Source organism: Solea senegalensis, linkage group LG8, assembly GCF_019176455.1.
Source record: "Solea senegalensis isolate Sse05_10M linkage group LG8, IFAPA_SoseM_1, whole genome shotgun sequence".
Taxonomy (NCBI): Eukaryota; Metazoa; Chordata; class Actinopteri; order Pleuronectiformes; family Soleidae; genus Solea; species Solea senegalensis.
This window is the reverse complement of record NC_058028.1, coordinates 16121260-16145454: the sequence shown is the minus strand read 5'-3', so window position 1 is coordinate 16145454 and position 24195 is coordinate 16121260. Positions and strand designations below refer to the sequence as shown.

At 40.8% G+C, this 24195-nt stretch overlaps 1 protein-coding gene across 1 annotated transcript; it reads right to left on the bottom strand.

The window, feature by feature from the left end:
- Window positions 1-113: 113 nt before the first annotated feature.
- Window positions 114-22903, bottom strand: inppl1a (inositol polyphosphate phosphatase-like 1a). The gene is made up of 27 exons (XM_044031629.1): window positions 22401-22903; window positions 15565-15628; window positions 14814-14961; window positions 14652-14733; window positions 13400-13546; window positions 12607-12697; window positions 11665-11754; window positions 11030-11128; window positions 9944-10094; window positions 9027-9133; window positions 8519-8621; window positions 8229-8425; window positions 7904-8021; window positions 7561-7657; window positions 7228-7366; window positions 7025-7124; window positions 6816-6904; window positions 6616-6697; window positions 6414-6503; window positions 5762-5875; window positions 5070-5246; window positions 4824-4979; window positions 4176-4266; window positions 3877-3963; window positions 2989-3766; window positions 2379-2512; window positions 114-2140 (listed from the first exon to the last, which is right to left on the bottom strand). Exons 1-27 carry the CDS (start codon window positions 22583-22585, stop codon window positions 2038-2040), a joined length of 3819 nt encoding a protein of 1272 aa, XP_043887564.1. The 5' UTR covers window positions 22586-22903; the 3' UTR covers window positions 114-2037.
- Window positions 22904-24195: the final 1292 nt, after the last annotated feature.

Below are 24195 nucleotides of genomic sequence, written 5' to 3'. Positions count from 1 at the left end.
CTTTCCCTCTGAGGCAGGTCTACAGCTCACTGGTCGCATCACTTTCATCTGTACATCTTTCCCTGTAGACAACAAAAACAAGAAGATTTGCATTTTTATAAAATAAGGAAAGATATTAGATTTTAATTGAAAAACAAAACAAAACAAAAACAAAATTACATGGGAGAACAAACTGCATTAAGTTAACACACCAAAAAAAGGAGACTATATGAAGGAACAAGAGTTCGACATGGAAAATAAAAACAGCCACGTTTTTCCACTCATGCACACAAATACAAACATTCTCTCTCACAAACACACACTTCACTGAGAACACTAAAAGTCTGGTTGTTTGGCTGTTAAAAAGATTAGGCACAATACACGACACGTAACAGGCAAACAACTGAGTCTAACAGACGAACATAGTTCAAGAGCGTGTGTGTGAATGAAACTGCTACTTATCCCAAAAACAATGTATTTTGGGCCAAAAATGAATGGTTTAATGGAGTCAAAAGCAATAGGTGTGATTCACCTTGTTAGAGAAAGGTAAGGTATCAACATCAGGTATTTTTAAAACATTAATGAACTTTACAGTTTGACAAAAAGGCAGAGGAGGAGCGAGGACTTAAATTAAGAACAAATAAAGGCAGACTGAACACTGTAACACATGTAAAAGAAAAAAAAACTGAGAAGAGCTACTTGGTTGTGTCTTTTCCTACTGTGTCCAGTCAGCGTCTGCTGAGAAGGTTTAGTAGCACCACCTGCTGGCCAATCAGAGAACATGAGCGTCCTGTTTTTCGGTCTCTAATGTATTACAGGCAGTGACTTCTTGTCCTTCTTCTTTCTCTTCCCTGCATACAAAACACATCATGTAACTAGGTCAGAAAAATGTACAACAGGGGAAAAATAAAAGGTTTCTCACAGACACGATGGCTAAGGAAATCTTTAGTAAAATAACAAGAGTTAATAATTTACTTGGCGATATCAGTGTCAGCCTAAATCCCAGAACACTGTTCAAATGAGGTTGAAATTATAGGAGTAAGAGATGGGACTGTGTCACAAGTATATTGTATATCTTTTGTAGTATCTCATTTTGTTGAAGCATCTATTACCTCCAGTAAAGAAGTAATGTTATTGCCTTACTGACTTAATCACTTAAGTGTAGTGAAATATGTGCTTGAAGCTCCAGCAGGACTGGTTTGGTTGCATTGCTTTATATATTCCCTTTTAATAAAACAAAACCTTAAAGACACACACAGCTAAACAGAGATAATAAAAGCCACTGTTTGAGTCATAGCGGACCAAATTTCACCACAATAGTAGAAAATCATCTCCTCTCCTGTCACAACTTCCTGTTCACCTCCATCACACAGCTGTGGGTTGACATTTCTCCTGAGTGCTCTCCAACAATTCCCACATAGTTTCCCAAACTTGAGGGGAAAAAACAACAACCTGAGACTCTGAGAAAAACACAGTATTGTTAAAAGAGTCTGAATTAAGGGCAGCGAGTTGAAAAAAGCAACAACCCCTGGTTTAATTATGCTTTTAACTGAAAAGGGGGGACATTTCTCAATTTCCCAGAATCTCACTCCTCAGTTTAAGATTTCTCTAGACCAAAAAAATGAAGAAGCTTTCAGTTGAGCCTGAAGGTATAGGTTTAGAACTGATGGTGCAGCATGTGAGGAGCATCTTCAGTTCTGTCTGACCTGAACAATAACATTATCTCATCCTACTTCTTCTCACTAGTTGTACAGCTGAGGGTTGGGTAGTGATGCATTAAGGACTGAAATGATTCTCATTAAATAAGGCCACCTCCGCGACAACGACGACAACACACATACAGTACGAGTGAAAAAAAAAAAAAAGGACGGTGCTTTAAACAAGCGTTTGTTTGTTTTTTTAAGTAGAAACTGAGTGCAATTTCTCTCAGAAGGCACAGTCTGGCTTAAATTGGCACATTCCAGCTCAGGTCAGTTCAGATCAGCTGAGATTTGGCCTTTCGGGACCTGGTGCAGCACCAGGCCGGCTTGGACCAGTCACAGAACAGTTCGATAAAGTTTATGTCTGCTGCTGCTGCTGCTGTCGAAGACTCTCCAGCAGGATTTGTTTGTGGGCGGGGTCGAGCACTCCCGCCTCCTCCAGGTCCTCCTCTGTGATGTCACTGGAAAAACAAAACAAGATGTAAAAAACAACAACAGAAAAGTGATGGTTTTCATATCACAAACACCGATTGGAATAACTGATATTTGCGTGGATTGATTATGTTCAAGTTACATTAATAACAACACATGAGTGGGAGACTGTGCTGTAACTAGGCAACCTTTACACTGAACTCTTATTTTTAACACTCTAATCTTTGCACTGGGGCATTTACTGTGTGTCTGCATATCTGTGCGTACCTGAGGAATTCCAGGTCATCCCAGCCATTGTGTAGAAGCCCCTGCTCATACTGCTCCAGTCCCAATCTCTGCAGCCACTCTCCCACTGATGACTCGCCTACGGACAAAGACGAACTACTGCTGGCCCAAAGTCCCTGGACAGAGGAAATGTCACAACAGGATCAACAAAAAATACAGAGATGGCAAAAACGTCTGCAGGAACATTTAGGTAATTACAGCTTCCAAACTAGGTATACCAAAAAAGTCAGATTAATAATACAACCACATTTTAGACTTTGTCTTTATTCACAACAAGAGGGAAACTCAATTATCCAGTTCCTCGGTTCATCAGTCAAATGACCATATGAAGAGTTGAGGCTAGTTCTGTCAGTTGTTAGGTGTTTCAGGAATCTATTTAAACCTAAACATGCTATTAAACAATAGAAATTAAACTGAAATATGTTTACGATACATTAGAATTAAATTGCCCATAATTCAAATGATTTACTACTCATTTTTAATAACCTCTCATGGACCACCTGCAGTACCCTAAAGGCCCACTAGGGGGCCAAGGCCCACACTTTAAAAAGCAGTGCTGTTAAGCGAACAGGAAACAGGATGAGTCACCCACCTCCTCAGGCATGTCCTCTGCGATGATCTCCGTGATGGGATTTCTGGGTGGGAAGGTGCGGCAGGCGTCCAGACCCAAACCCATCGGTTGCACCCTGAGAGGAGGTGGTGCTGAGGGAGCGCGTGGAGGCTGCCCAGGAAACTCACTCTCACTCAATGTCTTTGCCATCTGGAGCACAGAGCATGACTGGTCATCCAGCAACCCTGCTCCGATACCTCCACCTCCCCCTCCTCCTCCTCCTCCAACACCTCTTCTAAAACCCTCCCCAAGTCCTAGAGGGGCGCCAGGACTGGCTGCTGGGATCCTGACCTCGGCCAAATCTGGGTAAAGAGGGCGCGGTTTGGGGAAGGGAGCCTCTGTGACCATCTCCAGGGCTCCTTTGGGAAGAGGAGGAGGGGGGAAATCAGGTGGAGGTCGATTGAGTGTGTTCCCAACTGTTCCTCCAACACCTCCACCCTGTGCTCCCACCACACAAGTGCCGCCGTCGTCCTCTGAAGAGCCTTCCTCGCTAATGGCACGGACTGGATGTCCCGACATGAGTCGAGAGCGAGGGTGAGATGGTCCCGGGGGGGCGACACAGGAGGGTTTGGTTCGAGTTCCAGCTGAAGGAATGGGGACTTTAGCTGCCTGGGGGTTTGTGGACGTGGGAGACGGGAGAAGCTCAGGTGAGAGTGCAGCTGCAGACTGGTTGGGAACTCCTTCCAGGATGTAGTAGGCCGGATTATTGTAGCTGTTCTTGCTGATGGACGAATCACCGTCTGATCCTTCTTGCTTAGGTCTTTGCAACAAAGGAAACAGCAGAAGTCAACTGTTGATCTTTCCACATTAAACAAGTCTGAAGGTGGGTTTGTTAGTCTGTGTGTGTGAAGTACGTAAATGTGCCTGTACCTTGCAGCAGTTTCCTCCTTGCCGATCCTCTCTCCCTCCTCACTGACCTTACCCAGCTCTCCCAACTGTTTGCGAACCACAGATGGCCTGCATGTTGGACACAACAGAAAATTAAGAACAAAGGTCAAAACAGAGGTAAACAACTAATAAACATAGAAATTGCAAGGAGTTCATACACAAACAACACATTCAATAAATATGTTAAACACGGAATATTCTCCTCTGATTTTAATAAACAGTTCAGTTTTGCAGTTTAATATAGAAGTACAATGCGGTCATTAAAAGAGCAGTGTACTGACTTGACATATTCATGTCCCACTCTGGTTACCACAGTGGATTTCCCTTTGGGTCCACCCTTGTCCAAGTCATCCTTGTCCACACTTATCCACTCTGAAATGTGACAATAATGATGGAAATAAATAAATGAGGAAGCAATCAAATTAAACAACTGATATCTACAAATCATTGGCAATGAAAGGCATTTCATTCGAGGTAACGTCTTCACTGGATTGAGCCATTTTCAGACATGAACTCCAGGTAATCTACATAGGTTTTGGTCCAGACAATTCTCCTGAACTTCACATATACATATGACAAATGTAACGGAAAATTGTGTGTGTGTGAAGTATTCACGCACAGAGAATCAAGTAATCTCCAGTGCAGGCAATGGAGTGGCACCTGGATTAAGCACGCAAGAAGCAGGACACTCGCACATTCACTACCTGTGGATTTTCTGGAGTTGTTCCTGCTAATATTTTCACAAGAGCTTACTTGGCCATTAAACCAAGGATTATTCCCAGAAGCTGGCAAGAGAATCTCCAGAGCAACTTCTGCAGACATTTGCATTTCAAATACAGGTCCTTCAGACAATTTCCACAGTTGAGTGTGTTACTCTTCAATTCTCCTAATCAAATGAGGATAGTATGTCAAAAAAATGCAGGCTTTACCGTAAAGTCTCTCCCTGGTTCCCATCCTTTCTGAGGGGACTCTGACCCTCATGGACCCCCTGATATTTCCCGTTTCCTCACCACGGTGGGACAAGTAAGTGTGGAACTGCTGAGCTGTGCTGCCAATCATTGACTTCAGAGCCAACACACACTCTCCTAACAGGGAAAACACACACACACACACGGTGGTTGTCAGCAAAGAGTTTAAATAAAGACACAGCCACATAACAAACATTCTCTTTGTACCATATGATTCGTATCCGTCCACCGATTTCACTGTTAGCAGCAGATGTTGGTCCTGAAGGTACTCGATCTCTGACAGAAGAGGCTTGAGTGTTGTTAGCTGCTTGTTGGACCAGCCCACGCGCAAAAAGTTCACGTTGTCACTGCTCTGACTGTCGTTCTCGTAGCTCTTTTTAAACTCTGCATGAGGAAGAGAGAGAGAAAAGGGGGGGATGCAGAATGGGGGAACAGGGACAAAGGGTAAGAAGGTAAGAAGGTGGACAGAAGAGGAGAAGGAAGACGAGGAGGGAGATGTTTCCATTGCATTTCATTCAAAGAGTACACATGCTGGACAGGAAGGTGGGGATGCAGTACAGGTTCAAATGGATTCTGGTTGGTTTAAAGGAATACTGACTGCCTGAGATGGAGAGGGAGGGTGGAGGATGTACGAATAAGAAACAGATCATTTTTATTATATCCTTCTCAACTTAGAGACTGCAGTAACTCCTCTATTTCAGACTCTCTCATAGAGGACAGGGCTATGATGTGATTTAACGAAGATACTTTTATTATGGAATAAATCTCTTCAAAAAGTGATTCATCATCACAAGTCTCACAAGATCCCAACTGAAAAAAAATTGACCTATAAAGTACTTCTAGCGTTCTAGTCTTGTTGTTTCATCACGACATCCCCAGTGCAGACATGTTCATCTCACCTTCCAGACATGTGGAGTAGAATTCGATGAAGAACTTGGTTCTACTCGCCGTCTTCACTATGGCCTCGATGCTCTCAAACTCAATGTAGGCCTGCTCTGACGACTTTGGCAGACCTAGGCAGAAACAGGTGGACAGGAAGAAGGTGGGTGTGGAATGGAAAGACCAAGAGAAATATCTGAGTAGGTGGTGCAGAATATAGTTTACTTATAATGTGTGAAATTTCACCGAAGAAAAACACAGGAAGGAAGTAGAAATGTAACGAAATTAAAGTGTCCAGTCGTCCTGGTCTCTTTTATGAGGAACTGGTTATGTTTGGGACTAATATTTGAATTGTGGTTAATTGTGGTTACTGGTTATGGTTAAGGTTAGTGATAACGCTTTGTTTAGGCTGTTTAGAATGGAAATCAATGCATTGTCCTAAGAAAAGCTGTGCAAAACTGTCTGTGTGTGTGCGGGAGTGACAGGGAGAGAGAGAGGAAGTAAATCTGTGAAGCTCTACCACAACTATTTTTAGATGGAACTTTAACAATTAGAAAAAGGAATATTGTGGTTGTGGTGACATATAAATTAAAGATTGGCGGTTGTTCATATTGGAGCTGTGAAAGTAACGTCCTAGTACATTGTGAAGAATTCCACTTTGTACACTTGTACCTTTCTTGGAGACAAACTGGGAGGTCACTCCCACCTCAAACGTAGCAAAGATCGGCGAGTGATCACTGGTCACGATATCGTCTGTACAGCCTGAAGAACAAAAAGAGCATGTCCTCAAAAGTCTTATTGCTGATTGCAGTCACATTAAACAGCCCTACACACCATAATATGGAGGTTTATACAACTGTAAAAAGAGTCCCACCATAGGAGTTACAGACAACATGTGTCTCTGGGTATGATTTCCACAGCATCCTGTCACACCAAGACGGAACATTTGTCCTCATCTGGGGACACAAGCAAAAGATGTTGATATGACTTAAAAAAAGAAGAAGTTGTTAAGTTGAGTATCTGCTACAATAAATGGAACAAAGACTATCCGTGATGGTGTTTACATTAACGTACCCCTGTGGCCTTCTGCTTCTGCCAAACATATGTGTCCCTTGAGCCACGTTCATAGCGGTAGGTGGGCGGGAATGAGATCTCCTCCTCCGCTGCAAACAAGATGACACACATTCTTTTGTTAGACGGGTCACCGCGGTCCACATATACGTTAAGTTCTTATTCACAATGACAGGAAGTACAGTAACTAGTACTGTATCGGGTGTACTAACCAAAGCGTAGAAAGACTTTGTTCTTCTCCCTCTCCAGGTTGAGCTGGTCCACTTTCAGCAAAGGCTCAAACTCCTTCCGGTTGATGTAGTTTAAGATCTCCTGCGAGCACATAACCAAAATGAAAAGTTGGCAAATTTAAACAAATCGACTCACACGTCTCATCGTCTATTTATGTGTCTGTGAGAGACATCTCGTCCCCCACCTGTATGTCCATATCCAGCCTATAGTTGAGGTCTCCCAGCCAGAATAGGTGTGTGAAGCGCAGTGAGATGTCAAAGGAGCTTAGCTGTTTGTCTCCAAGAGACAGGAGCCGCAGGATATCAAGGTAGTTCTGGTTTCTCCTGCAGGAGTCACGGAGCACAAGTGTGAGTGTGATATGTTTTCTAATACACTGTACAATTACAAAATCATGAACCAAAAGCAAAAAACAGTCAAATCGTTTGCCAATGCAGTGGTTCAAAGGCAAACTGTTTTGGATGCTGGAATTATTAGATGTCCTCACAACATGAGCAATACACAAAAAAGTGGAAAGTACCTGGCAATCTTCTCATTCCCTGACGTCAAGTGACAGTTCACAAAACCAAAAGATGTCCCATTGAACATGAAGGACACGCCTACGGCTCCTTTGTTACCTATGAAACAAAACAAACGTAAAAGTGTATTATAATGAAGAACAGAAAAGTGGCACGCATTAGTGTGTGAACATAGTATTTTTCTCCTGTTGATTTAAATAAATGACAAAATGCCAAGACAGGCTACTAAGAATATATAATACAAAAGTTTCTTTCTTTACACAAATATTTTATTATTCATATTTAGTCATATTTTTCATTTATTTTATTTCATCAAAAGAAGCAGTAAGAAACTGTCGTTGTTACCCAGTGTGTTGGCGATGCCTGTTTTGACGCTGGACATTACCACGTGGCTAATTCGATTTTCATGTTCAGGTTTCACCAACACAGCAATCTTAATGTTCCACAGAGTCTGCACTGCGATCTACAAACAAAAACATCGACAATGAAGAACCGATGGAAGGGATTTGGACGCTCAAGGTCAACTTTTACACCCAAGCCGTCCTATGTAGCCTTGACAAACACACATTTCTTCATACCAACTGCATGATTAGGATTTGTCGAAAAAAGGGCTGAGAGAACACAAAGAACATTTTACAAAATCTTTGTTTACTTTGTCTGCTTTCCTCACCGGTTTATAATCCAGCTCTGTCTGCTCTTTCAACATGGCGCGTAGTGACTCCACCCACTCCCGATCACACACCGAGTTCTCTTGAGTTCCAAACACATAAAGGTCATGAGGGATGGTGACCGTCATCTCGTCCGGAGTCTTTCCGAGGCCGCGGCACAACACCCATGAGGACACAGACTTGGGATGAGGCACTGAGCCTACAAAAAAGATTTTCTGGCATAAAACGATGCTGTACAGTAAGATAAGTCTGTCGGACCTGCTCTAAACCAATGTTAGCGTGTATGTCTTACCCATATTCCAGGAGCCTATGAAGATGGAAATCATGTCTGGCTCATCCTGGTTGGAATGTTTGTTCTTCATTAGCTGCAGCAGCTGGCAAAATGCCTCCCGCTTCTAAAACACACAGAGACACACACAATGTTTATTTTTTGGCTTTAAATGGCATGATATTTGAATGCCATGTAGAGGAAAGCATGAGCCTGAGACACAGCACCCTGGATACATACAGATTAATATTCTATTTTATTTGATTCAAAACACTTTGAATGCATCTTAGTATGCAAATGTGTGTGAATCCCTTAAACTGAAAGAGTCTAGTCCTAACGAGGCTGAACCTCTTTTTTGAGGATCTTTTGGGCTAAGGTTTGAATTGTGATTAGGTTAAGGTTACTTGTGGATAATGCTTTGTTTTTACCTGTCCAAATGAATGGATGTCAAAGCAGCATCCTAAGAAGAATAGCTGCGCAAACCTGCATGTGTGAGTGAGTGAGTGTGTGTGTGTATGCGTGTTGTGCAGACCTTGGCACTGGCAAAGATGAAGTCTTTCCTCTGGCTCTTGTCCTTCTCCTTCTCAAAAACAATGCCCAGTTTATTCTGCACCCGCTGAGACTTGATCAGCTGACGTACTGGAAGAGACAGAGGCGATCAGAAGACAGTGAATTAGAGAGGGGTAGTTCAAGATAAATGAGGCGGTGAAATGTCAAGAAATAAACTGTACGATTTTTATAAGTTAATTAATGGGAACAAAAACAAAGTAGGAGTCACAGATTTCCTCAACTGTGACTCACACAGACGCCATCAAAAACTGCATTACATAAGACTTAGATCCATAGTAAATACATTTAATCTCCGTTTCTTGAGTCTAGAGACTTTACGATCGTCTTCATGATGATGATGCAGTGAAACATTGCTCAAGGTTTCTTGTAGCAGAGGTGAGCCACTTCACCTAAAACCATTTCTGCTAAATAAATAGGGTAAAAACACACACACACACACACACACACACGTTTAAACCGGTCCTTCCGATTAATTCCAGTCAGTGTGAAAGCTGACTACTTGTCATTATGATGTTTTTATTAACAAATTATTATTAACAACAGTGGCAATAGAAAAATTACACCGTATCCAAGTATACTGGTCCCTATAAGCTTTGCTTTCACTATTTTATTCTTTTGGATACCAGGACACAAGTCATGCATAAAACTAGGACTTTTTTCCTGTTTATGTTACTCTCTTTATTAGGTCTGAGGGAAAGAAATCAAATGTAATTTTATGTGGCACTTGTTCACACGGTTCTCTCCTAACCTACGTTATCATGAGAGGAGATACGTTACCTTTTGGTTGTCAAACAAACATCGGCTCACTAATTTTGTGATGGAAGCACTGTGTATTCACCTCACAGTTCAGAAAATACTGTTTTTGTGGATGATTCTCACTTTTGTCATGAGTGAAGGTGGTCCAGTCCTCTTGGCTGTCCTTCACCTTCTTCATCACAACCAGTCGTCCTCCCTCCACGTCCACAGACAGAGTATATTTCTGACTCTTTCCTATCTTTGTCAATTCTGCCAGGTAAACATCCATCTTCACCTGTAACGGACCAGACATGAAGGATTCAGTTTGTGACTACAGAGGTCATTTTGTCAGATTAAATCATGATGGTGGACCCATTTCTCATAAACAACAGAAACGACAGTTACATGAGGGCTGGAATTCTGATACTCACACAATGTCTCGATGTTTATTTTGGATGCAGATTTAGAAGGCTGTTACACTGTTTTTGTCATTGAGGTTTCGTTATTACATTTCTGAATCTATTGCATTTGCACTTCCAACAAAAGACACAGAAAATCATTTCTCGAGAAGGGGGAAAGTCACTTGGTCTCACTCGTCTTTGAAGGGCCTGCAAGTGGGTAAACCAGACGTCACCTCTGTTCCTATGAAACAGGAAACTGCTGAGAGGTGACTACCTCAGAGAATTCAGACTTGACAGCCAACCTGTGTTTCTGATCATTCACCTCTTCTTCCTCCTCTGTGTCACTTGCCTCCCAGTGTGAATGTGCACCCATTGATATTTATCTCTCTGCTGTTTCCCCCATAAATCCCCAGTGAATATCCCGAAAACTTTAAGTTACGCTCACTCAGTTGTGCACACTTTATAAGTAGGAATGAGTCATGCAAAGTGATTAATACCATTAAATATGGCATCGTCACTGATGATGCTACAGGAAGAGCATTACAAAAATTCCTTTCTTCTCACATCATGTTACTTGACTTCACGGCCAATCCTCCTCGTGCAATTTCATTTCAGTTCATTCTCCATTAAAACGACAAAACTACTCTTAATTTAGCACACCCTTTCTTTCATTTGCATCTTAACTGAAACAACACCTATCAAAGTCGTCTTCTCTTCAGATTTGTTGTCATGTATGGAAAAAGAAAATGAATAAATGTCTCAAGAGGATCATTTGGCTTTGAGACCACTGATGTGAGTGCATTACATACATTTGTGAGGGCATGCATACCTCAAAGGCCTGCACAGGGATTGCTTTGCTGTGACGCATCGAGAGAGGAGGAAGGGAGCATGGTGAAGACAGACTCATGTCTTGAAGAGCTTTCAAAGCCTGGGGGGAGGTACGACAAAAAAAAAGTGTAAGCAAGAAAGAAACATGGACATTGAAAAATAAAAGACACTGCGGTACATTGTAAGCTAAAGCTTAAAAGCTTAAAAGCTTCGCTAAAATAACTGTCAGCGACGAAATGGTTCTCCATTTCCTGTGTGTGATCTTACAGGGGCAAAGGAGGTGAACCCAGTGATAGCACATGAATCAAGAAGCATTGCTTGATTGCATTTCCTGCCCAGCCAGCTGAAGCCCCTCCTTATAAACATTACTGTTTTGCACTGCATGACACATCCTCTCCCCCATGACATCCTGAGTGTTACACACCATTAAAACACTCAACAGGTTGCATCAGCACACAGACACATGGCAAGAAGATCATTTAATCCATCTGTGTTTCAACCAACCCAACACGCACACACACACACACAAGCCTGGAGTCATGGTCACATGAAGGGGGTTATCTAAACTGACAACCTAAAAGAAAGAGTGATATCATGTGTGAGAGTGGAGGCCTACACATGAATGAATGAGTGTACCTTCTTCTCGATGGAAGACAGCAGGTCTTTGAGAATTGCCAGTTTGGTCACAAGGTTCTCCAACTCCTGGTCTCCACCCTGATTCACTGACTGATGGAGGTAAAAAAAAGTTGTTGTAAGACAGTCTTAAAAGAGCAAAAAGATGATGCATTTCATCCAGACAAATGTGTACATATACAAACAATTGCAAAGCAAACATTTGATTGATTTACAGGACAGATTGAGCTGAGGTTCTGAGTCTGTTTCTTGTATTTATCAGGAAGGCTGTGAAATTAAAAAACCTAGTGTCTGAAAACACTACTGGCACTGCAGAAGTAAATCAAAATATACTGGAGTCATTTGCATTTCCACTTGATGAATTATTAATCTATATAAACAACTAAATTCTGCCTGTCTCATACAATCAATTCAAACAAACAGAAAAAATACTGTGCTGGTCTTCCCTTGTGATATAAGATAATTCAACAGCATTATATAGGAGTATGTAGCTTAACAAAGTCTACCAAAGCTGACCCCAGATGACTGGAGAAAAATCAAACATCAGCACAACTACATTCTCTGTTCTTCATTAATTCAGTAATTCATAACTAAATGTCCATCTCTTACCATAAAATCTGGCTCATCTATACACAAGGGGCTTTATTATTTTGCAAGAAACAAACAAACATAGTCAGTTGTTACTTCAGGACACTATGTTTTAATTTTCCTCTATAATCTGTGAAACTGAAATCCTCTTCTGCTGTGACAAACTGAACATTCTAAGTGGGCAATAGTGACTGTGATAAGCAGAACAAATGCTTTTATTTGCATATGTCAGTCTGAGTAATGCACGCAGATTGACAGTGAGAAGCCTGTGTGGCAGGGATGTAGCACAACTATGAAAACGATGTACATACATATGTACTATAGACAGAGAAAATAATGATGATGCACATGCTGTACCTGCTGGATCATCTTGGAAACCATGAAGGCACTCTGTTGATCAAAAACTTTAGACAGAATCTCCAGACCAGACAGAACCTTATCCACCTCCCTGATGATGAGAGAAAAAAGAGCAATTAATCAGTGTCTCAAAATGCTTTCATGTGCATATTTTTCTAAACCATATACAGTTATTATGCTTTCACATCAGCAACAAGATTTTGCTGAGCAACGTTTATTATATATATAATATGATTTGCTCTCTAACCAATCAGAAACATTAAAAATATTCAAATAAGCAAAGGCACACAGCTGCAATTGTTTACAAACTGAGGAGACCTTCCTTCACCCTGAAGTGTTGAAGTTTAAGGTAGAGTTTAAGATCCTGAACCAAGCGAGCGCCCCTATCTTCTTCAGTGTTGGGTAGATCGAGGTATTCATTTTCTTTTTTCGCTAATTGTTTCACGCTTGCTGTGAATAGAAATGATGCTTTGAAATTTAAGCTGGAATGAATCACAATTGTGTATTTTTTGCATCACTGTTAATGTGCAAAGGCCTTAATGCTAGAACTGTTTCCTGGAGGAGAAGATCAAAGTACAACACACCAATTATAGAGCATCAGGTCACACAGGGGTGTGATACAGTATGTTAGCGCTTAACACATAACATGTGCTGAATGTAATTCAGCTATATTGTGGTTATGTGCAACATATACCATTCTGTACACGGAAAGAACAAATAGAAAGTTCATGTAAGCACAGGAGATGCAACTGTGTATTGTGTGTCCTCACATGTACAAATGTGTCAGTCTTACCCATTAAGGCGCTTGCAGGAGGCCACTAGTGTCTTGTTCAGGTGAGGCAGGGAGGAGGCTCCCTGTTTGACCGCCTCAAGGTCCAGAGCGTAGCTGCCCTTCAGGTACTCATGAGAGATGGTGCTCAGGCCGTTAGCTGCTGGAGCACTAAAACACAACAATGTCCAATTATTTTTAATGATCATCTTCATTGCATGAACTCCACTACACAACCAACATATGGCACAAGCTAAGCAAAACAGAGGTATTGTGTGTTGACGTTGCACATTTTATCAAGTCAGGTCCTTCTTCTTCAGTGGCAGCCTGTAAACACTCCATCTGTGGAGTCAGGACTTTTAGAAATGCACACTTCCTCAAAACTAATTAGCTGACTTACTGTATGTCTGCCCTGCCTTGAACTTACACACACATACACATGCTCAGTAACCTAAGTTTTAAAACTACACTATATGTTGTGACTCTGAGCTGAAGATAGTTTTCCACCACGTTTAGCAAATGAATAAAACCTAGAAAGTGACAGCGCAATCAGCATGTTTTCACACTGAATGGTTGCAGCCAATGTTGCTGCTTTGATTTCATCTACAGCTGACTCTGTGATAGAAGTAACTGACCGCATTATCAGATTTGTTTATTTTAACATTTCCTTCAAGAAACAGCACACAGTATGACCTTATGAATCCATTATCAACACACACATCTGCATAGACACAAAGGACAGCCCTCACTTTAATAAGCCTTGCATCATCTGTGAGCAATTTCGACAGGATGTGGCTTTTCCTCTACAGTATACGTAGACAGAGGGAGTGTGTGTGTCACGTTCAAATATTATTGCGTGAATCAGGCAAAAAATAATTAGTTCCTGCTTACATTTCGGCACTTTCAACGTCATTTTATAGTTCTATCCAACTGTGAGGAAATACTCCACTTTTAGTGTGCTTGCAAACATGGGAACAATAATAATTCTAGGAACTCCAGGAAAAGTACACTGCTCAGAAAAATTACGTGCTTGTAAGCCACTGTAACACTGGACGGCAACTGCCATTTTCAGTTCCGCCAGCTTGCATCACTTCAGCCGTCTGTGTAGATCATCATTGAATCAGTATTCAATGATTTTTCTTGCTCCTGCTGGAGGTTCAAACACAAACAGGAAAAAAAGCCACCCAGAGTGGGTTGTTTTGGAGGAGCTCACCAGAGGCCAATTCCTTAACCTCTAGTTGCAAGAATTATTTGGCCCTGAAAAGGACTTTTGTACCTGTCTGTGGGTGTTTCTGGTCCAGGGGGAGTGGAGGTTGAGGCAGAGCGAGGTGGGAGCGGTGGCTTCTCATCCTCCCCATCTACCGATGTTAGAAAAGGAGAGTGAGCATGTGACACAAAAGGAGAGATGTGCGCATGCTCGAGTAGACTCTACAGCTACCTGAGTAGTCTCTGTCATCAGTGACAGCTGTTTCCTCTCGGTCCACTGTGTAAAGAAGAGTAGTGACCAGACCCTGACTCGGCTGCAGGTACAATGACACCAACTCTGGTAACGTTTTAAACCGCTTAGGCTGCACGCCCTGAGATGTCTGAAAGAAAGAGGGAGATGAGAAACAGAGCCAAAGTAGAGAGTCACAGTCTACTTGGTAGGAACATAACAATTACATCCAAACTGCTTGGCCAGAAGTAGTCGCTTCACTGAAATCTCTAGTGGCCCCCATTGTTCTACATTTAGTGTTACGTAAGCAAATACGACCCCATAGTCTAAATATAATTCAAACCAGGAACTGTTTTGGTAAACACGGCCTGCAAACAAATTCCGTACCAGGAAGCAAAGTCTAATTTTTAAAATGTCTCCAGAGTCACAGGACTTGTAATGTGGCCACACACAGTCTGCAGCACCATGTTTTTGCGCCGTGCGTTGTGCGTGTCTGCGGTAGTCAGAGAGTGTGTGTGTGTGTTGACTTGCTGGAAGTGGCGAGGACTTCACAGCTGTTGGGCACAAGGCACAAAGAGGCTGCTGTTGGTTGGTGTGTGTGTGTGTGTGTGTATGTATGGGGGTTCAGAGCCAACAAAAGCATCTCTGCCTGCCAGCTGCTACTGAAGGAAATACAGTTTTTGCAGCACACATGTACACACACTTAACCTTAGCGGTTAGTGTCTCTAAATGAGAGTGTGAGTTTTCTCTGTACCTGTACAGCTAGAAATCCTTCCTCATCCGGGAGGATTCTGTATGTGTGGACGTGCTTCTGAAACCTGCAGAAAACAGGAGAGGAGGGGAAGATGGATGATGGAGAGACGGAGCAAACGTGGTGAAATATTGAGGGAAAGAGAAAAAATTTATTTCAGAATTTTGTTTCAGTGCGCACACACACACACACACTTTTGTACTTGATCTTAGAGGGCAAGGGTGCATGTTGATGTACAGTATATAATGTATGAGAGCAAGGGGGTTTAGACGCTTCAACCTGTTGCTGTCCGTCACAGTAGTGAACAGGCTTTATTCTTACAGTAGCATGAAACAGTAGAGAGGATCAAAGCGGAACCTCGTGTTTATACAGTACATTGTAAAGTTACTTTCACAGCACACAAATCATCTCAACCTTCAGGAACCAGAAAACATGATGTGTTTTTTCAGTCGATAACTGTCTGTCAAACTTGAATGATGTGAACGGTCTCCTGACTGACCCACACTGCTTTTTGTTGTTGTTGTTGTTATTAGCCAATCATAGATCAATGCTCTGACTTTGTGTTTTGCAATAGCAAAGTCACCACTGTGTGCCTGCAGCTACAAGCTGCTCAGTGGACCAGACACAACATATCCTATTTGCCAGGCAAAGGTTGTGGTGGATGTCTGTTGGTGTAAGACTGTGTGTGTGTGTGTGTGTGTGCAATGATTGTGCATCTGTTTACGATGGCAGCCTATGCAAAACACTGCTTTTACTTCTGCTTATTTACAGGATGTGCATACGTGTGTTAAGGCATCAGACAATATAAAAAGGGTGGAAGGATAAATCCTTGTCAGGCATTCATCCTGCCATTGCCGCTGAGCAGTTATTCCAGACTTTCCCTTTCCGTGTCAGTATCCTACAGGAACTAAAGCATGAACTGGAGTAAAATAATTATTTCAACAACAAAAACCCATTGCTAAACCATTGCACACCATTCACAGTGATTTAAAACCATTTCAAGTGCATGTGGAAATGAGAATATTAAAATCTGTTCACACTGCATTTATCCTTTGGAATACTTCCACTTTATTAGTGATTCCCTGCTGTGGTGGTTGGGATGTAAAAAAAAAAGCCTGTTAGATGTCCAATTTGTGTGCTTACTTGATCTGGCATTGAGGCTTTTATCTGACTGCACTCACCACATCAAAGTTAAACAAAATGGGACTTTGGTAGCTAAACTACCAGGACATTTTCATGTTAACCTGATTAATAGGCTTCACAGCAACTGCAGCATTTTCTTTCAGCTGGCCACGCTAATGATCTAAGTTGTGTGTGTGTGTGTGCGTGTGTGCACGTGCACGTGCGTGTGCGCATGTACGTGTCTTCCTGTTGGCAATTCATGAGATTCTCTGAGGGTCCGGGAAGTAAATACTATTGTTCTAGTATCAGCAAAGTTATAACAGGGAAGGGAGCTGGACAGACACTGACAGAGAGAGAAAGAGAGAGACTGACATAGTCAAGACCAGTAGTCCTCATGGGGACCAAAACCTGAGACAAAAAATGAGACAAAAACAGGATCTGGTTCACATTTGGGCTAAGATTTGAATAGTCGTTAGGTTAAGGTTAGGTTAGACATTAACAATGCAGGGTCCTTATAAAGATAGCTGCACAAACTTATATGTATATGTGTGTGAGGGAATGTGTGTTGTCAACAATCATCTATGCAAAGAGTACTAAACTCTGGCAGCTCCCATGTTATATATCTTTTATTGATTATTATATGTAAACATACTTTATTGAGCCTAATTACAAAAGATGATGTGGTTGAAGACATTTCCTGAAGGATTTTGACTCGTGTAAGTGTTGATCAACATACGAACATCTTCTCCACACTCATTCATTAATAATTCAAAACTGCCTTTTTTACAAAAAACAATCCAAAACACAAAACTACCCATTCACACATTTCCCTCGTGAGGAATGTCTGCATTACAATTTGTAGGGTTTCCAACACACACAGAGGCAGAGGGCCATGCCTGAACCCTGACATGTTAAGACGTGCTGAAATAATACGAAACATCTCCCAGACAGAAAAAGTTGACAACAACTTAATGTGTGTGTGGATGCAATGTGTACACAATGGTATTAGAACATGGTATGTTCTTGCCTGCAAACTGCTAAAATATAAAACAACCAGATTTGTATATATGTAATTTGCAATGCTATGCGCCTTATATTAATGAATTGTTTTTGTTTTGTTTTTTTCCAAAAAAAATTGAGGAACAATAGCTTTGGACAAACATCAATTCAATTAAAATCGACCGCATTAGCATTATTTAAATCACACAGTAACTGCAAAAAATGTATCTGCAACCATTGCTAGCAAATGAAAAACAACCTTACATACTTAGTTGCTTTGCTCATTGTCAAATGCAGGTCACTTCCTACAAAGGAATTACCTTTAAAATCAACACAAAACCAATGACCACAAACACGTAAGAGGAAGTGAAAGGCAAAGCCTTACAAAGTGGTCTGGGACTAAGTCCCACTGCTGTTACAACATCGTCACACCAGTCTATTCTCAAACAGCAGCAGAGTGGAAACACTTTTTAAAAACACTGGTCTCTCCAAAAGGCCCACATAAAGGAAGTAAACATGTCTATGTTTGCAAGTCACAAGGCAAGCCCAAGAAAAAAAAATGTCTAGTTGCCATTTTCAGGTTAAAATTAGAATATGTTGGTTTTGAGGGTAGGATCGTAAAAGAAGATGAGCTAGTGCTCATGTTAGAACATCATACGCACAGCTGTGTGCTAAACCTCCACCACAGCATTTTGTGAAAACAATATGGACTGAACAATTCATCTTTTCAAATCAAAATCACAAAATCAAACAACACAATCACCAAATCGCAAAGTTAAATCTTTCAATTCATTCTCATCCTGCACTAGAATGGAGTATGTTTTCGACAGTGGGGCTCCACCTTATTTTAAATTCTCTATTTTTCTGAAGTTTGACTCAAAAGATTGTGTTACAAACATCACAACATTTACCTCATGTATCATTCAGCCCTAAACTGAGCACATGTAAATGTGCATTGTGAACAAATCTGTTCACAATGCATAAACCTTTGCAACACATAATTACATTTTTTTTTTCCATTCATTCATTTCAGGTTAAGTGGGGTTAAGAAGAAGAACTCCGGCGATAGAGGAGAAGAGCAAAAGTTCACATCACAGTCTGGTGATTCAGATTTGACTTCATGGACATTTTTGTTTTCGTCTTTACATGAGTAAATGCTGACACATCTGACAAATGAATGTGCTGTCTAAACATATTCATTTTCCTGTAAAGATTCAAAAAACTGTTGGAAAATATTGGTCCCATGTTATATATGGAACAGAAGGTCAATTGCTTCTGCAAAAATGATGTGACAGTAATGATACACCTTATTGTTGACTTTGTCACCTTTATTGTTAACATTTTCTACTAAAATATCTAAAAATAAAGAGACTAGTGTTATATGTATTTGAGGTGTGTACTTCCAGTACATACCCCATATTGTTTCCAACAGATTTCAAATTTAAATCCATAGAAATTTGTATTTGTATGCAAGATAATTGACCGTTTCATTTTGGTAGGCCATTTTAGCCGTCTGTAACCCCAAATTAAATGTCAGTGAAGAAGAAAATACTTGGTAATGCTTGTTAGTCAGTCAGTACGTTTACATGCACAGTTTAGTCAAGCATTATCTGTCTACTCCAGTCCGACTAAGCGTATTCATGCAGAAGTAATCAGACTATGTTAGTCCGAGTAAGACTAGCTCCAGTTTGGTCAGACTAACCTGTTAAGATAACATTGAGAAAACCAAATTACTGTCATAGTCCGACTAAAATTGGACTTTCAACGCACGTGTAAACGCAGTGACCGTGTTGTCTTTTTATTTAATTCTGTGTATTTGTCACTAGTGGATCGCGAGTGACAAATACCATCTGCTGCACATTCTGCCAACGAAGTTCTCCCTGAAAAGCGCAAAACACATAAGGAATTCCCATGATCCTATACTGCCTCCCGACATTGTCAAATGACATCTTTTGTTATTGTTTTGACTGAGACAACCTGGCAGCAGAAATGACATACTGTGTGATTTGCTCAGTATTAAGAAAGAACACATTACTTTCTTTGAAGTAGAAACTGTATTATTTGAAGACTACAGTTAAGACTTGACTGATGTGTGATGATCTTTAATTTGTCAACCTGACATGTCAAAGTCATCATGGCACATAAATATTCTTTATTTAAAATTTCTTGAGTCTTCACAACATATGAGTTTGCACTGACATGGATTAAAACAGTGACCTGTCTGTTCAACTGAGGCAGACTTATTTTGATGTTTATCTTACATAACACCCAGTAATGGAGCATAGTCCAAAGTCAATCCTGAGGCTGTAAATGAAGCTTTAAAATATATCTTTAATGCGGTCATAGTTAAAATACTTGCACAGAACACAGAGACAAAAAATGTTCATCCTTCTATATATGTGCCACCTTCTTATAGGGTAATTAACTAAGTAATTGACAATCTAATGATCATGGACTAAAAATGTATGTGACTGTACAAGCAAAATAAAAGCAGCTACTTTGAAGATGGATATACAGACACAGTAAATTATTAATAAAATATAAATATTAATGTTAAATTCAAAGTACATTATACATATTTCTAAATACCACCAATAAATGCTCTATATTTTGAGTAAATCCTCCTTATTAGTATATACTACTATATACTTTTAACTTTAACTTTAATGAAGAAAACTTTCTTACATGAAGCAAAGTCAATGATTTGAAAGGTGAACTGAGAGAGGAAGGGAAGAGAAGTGGAGGCAGGAATAAATCTGGAAATGGATGATGCATGGATGTGAGGATTGTTGTTCCCCTTAATGTAGACAAATGAATGAGCAGCAATGCAGCCACCTTTATCACTTGTGTTTATGAAATCTCTTTAACAAGTAGCCAAACATATGTCAGAACTACAGTATTTGTTGCATTTGCACATGACAAGAAAGATGGTGTCTTCACAACATACGAAAATCATCAATTGTACAGAAATATATACTGTCTATTTGTAGCACCAGCTAATCAAAGAGCTTCTATTGTTTGACAAACAATCCAAAGATATTAACTCTGAAGTGATGTAAAAAATATTATTAGAGTTTCTGATCAACAACTAACCATAAAGAAAGTATTGCCGATGTGCACTGAGCTCTGCATAGGGTAAAATAGAGGATGTGAGATGTCAGATTATTGTGTCAGTTTCATTTACTGCCTTTTCACCATCGGTATCACCTAATATCTTAGTGTGGTTGCTAAGAGTGACATGATGAGTAGTTTTGGTCAGTAGTAGTTTTAAAGTTTTCACTCTGGCACATTTGACTGCCTAACTGTAAGTTGTGCATGTACCACCTCGTCATGAAGCTGAATTGTCTCTGTGAACTGTCATGAAGATAAATGGTGGGAGAGTCTTTGTTGTGAAATGGAGGGTGTTTCCATCGCTTCAATTAGCAAAGAGGGTGTCAGGCAATGCAACACCCTCTTAACTACAGGGTGCTTACATTCACAATATTGTCATTTTAAGATGCACTGTGTCTGTAAAGAGAATATATCTAACTCTGCAGCCACACCGACTGCTTCATCATTGCACCGATGTTACATGATACATCAGATGCTTTTAGTTACCTGTGCCACAGTTCACACCCCACAGGCTTGCAGCACTGTGCTCTGTAAAAGAGGCGCAGCAGGCGACCGCAACAGACTGAAGACAGACGGTCACACAGCCCTGCAGATTCTATGCCATACAGGAGTTTCACTGCTGGGCAGACAGACAGTCTCTCTCCCACTCACTGTCACCCAGGGGAAAGTAAACAAATAGGGTTGCCTGTTTGTTAAACATTGGCTTAAGCAGGCTTCAACCGGTACAATTTGATCACATCAGGTATAGGACGATATGGATGTGATTCACGATATTTTTGCAAGAATTAAAAAAAAAAATGCTTACCTAAACAGTAGTTTTTATTAGATTCCTAATACGGACAAAACAAAAATGACTTATTTTTCAAAAGGGGGTTGCAAATGTCATACCATAATAAAAACATGTTGCTGATGTTTCCAAAAAGATTACTTATGTTGCCAAAATGTTTTTGCAAAAACATGTCACTGACATCACAAAAAAATGACTTAAATTGTTAATACATGTTATGTTATATAAAGATATTGCTCAGGATACATATTGTTAATGACACTTTTAAAGTGAAAAACAAAACAAAAACTATTGTTATACATCAGGTCATGAGTTAACTTCATGGAATGGCTGAAAAGATGCTGCTTCCCCTTGTGGCACTTCGAAATAAACCACTAGGACTGTATTTTGGCGAGTGAGACAGCATTACAATCAATATAATCACTGGAGGGAAATAGTAACCATGTCCACATTCAAGATTAACGATAAAGTCAATTCACCGCAATCAACTTCTGAGACTTTTTAGCGCCATAATATCATATTTTGTGATTGTCTCGTAATTTAATCACATACTTTAAAATAGTGAGATACCAGTCTGCTGCTGCTTCTGCAGTAAAGTTTATGTACAGCCTGGAGAAAACAGAATAATAACAGGCCTGGCAGTGACTTTAACACAAAAGCCAAGAGCCCCGAAGGCACGAGTGCTAACTATGGACCAAAAATACAGTTTAAACTAAACTTCTGACAGGAAAATAACTGAACTTGGAAAAGTAATATGGGGCCGTGCACACCAGTTCATTTCAAACAAGTTTTTCTTTTCTGCGTTGATAAAGTTACTTACAGTACGCACAAAGCGTAAGCTCCGTTGACACTCTCACTGTCCCGCACGAGGAAGCTACCGTCTCTACCGGCCCGGGCGAGCAGCTCCTCGGCCGCAGCTCGACTCAGGTCCCGGTGATACCACATCGGCGGCGCGGGCCCCAACGGAGAGACACCACCAGCACCTCCACCACCACCCCCGGCCATGGCCACAGCCCTTTACACCGGGGTTGAAATCGAGTCGTTTCCCGACTTCTCCGAGAAAGCTTCCAGCCCTGATCCAGACAAGAAAACTATCCGGAGAAAATCGCAGAAAAAGTCGCACACACGTTACTCATATGGCGGTAAACGGGCACGATGGCACGACAGAGGGACTGAAAGTTGATCACTCGTAAAGTTACGCTGTTTGCGGCTCTTTCCTCAGTTCCTGAAAGCCGTAATATCCTCCTGCCCTGTAGCTTTCCAGTCCCACGGAAATCAGGGTATGTAAATCCACACAGGACAGCGGGGAGCAACAGTGACGGCTAGCCGCGTCAATACTCACACAGTGTCATCACATAGTACTTCCTGTTACACTTTTCAAAATTAAAGACCCTGGTGAGAAAATTACATTAGAGCACTTAACTCCAGTGAAAGAGTCAAGCCAAGTTTGTTTCCTTCTGTGTCCATGTCTGGCTAGCTTGAAACAACTTTCTTGGAAGGAGGGATGGAGATATACATGAGGAAAGGAGGGATAAATTACAGAGAAAGAATAGTGAAGGAATGGACTAAGAGATGAGCAGTGGTGGAAAGCAACCACATTCATTCATTCGTTGTGCAGTAGCATAAATGTCACATTTTTACCCCACTACATTTGCCACCTTGTTTTACTACTTTTTCCACTGCTTTTTACTATTTCTATTGAATATGTTACAATACTTACTTTTTCCAACACTGTAATTGAGTTTTTTTGTACTCACTCCTATTGCCACTGTTTGTATCCTATGGGAATTTGACATGGGTTTAAGTCTGTGACTTGAAAGCTTTAGGTACACAATAAAGAGTTACCTGGGGTTTTGTAGCAAATTAAAATCAAATTTTCACCAATATGGATAAAAGGCTGAATAACTAAAATATATTACAGGTCCTGAAACATTGTTATAAAATAACCCATTGATTGTTCATTTTATTCCCCCACCTCTCTTGTAGTATTATGGCTTCGATGGCAGCCACTGCAGTAATCCCTGAACACAAGCACCAACCCAGTTATGTAAGACATTTTTTTCCCAGTCCACACTGTGCAGCTATTCTTTTGAGGACACTGTATTGACTTCCATTACATTTGGACAGCCTAAACGAAGCGTTATCACTAACTTTAACCATAGCCTAACCCTAACCATAACGTAATCACAATTCAAATCTTAGCAAGTAAACTTATCCACCTCCTCAGAAATGAGGTTCTGCCTCATTAGAACCAGGTGCTGGTCTCCATGAGCGCTACTGAGGTCCAAAAGAGGTGACAAATACAGACACAAAGTCATAGATATAATGCATTATCTCGCCCCTGACCCTAACTTAAACCATCGCAACCATAAAACATGACCTAATCCTTTTTCTAATCCTAATTCTAAAACTAAGTCTTAAAAAAGTCATTTAATGTTGTGAGAACCTGTCCTTGCTCCTCAAGATGTCCTCACAAAAATTGGTTTAAATCAAAATTTGTCCTCACAGATATGTACACACACACACACACACACACACACACACGTTCAACATCCATGACATTGCATTGACTTGCATTCATTTCCTGGAGACTTAACCTTAAAACATATCTTCAC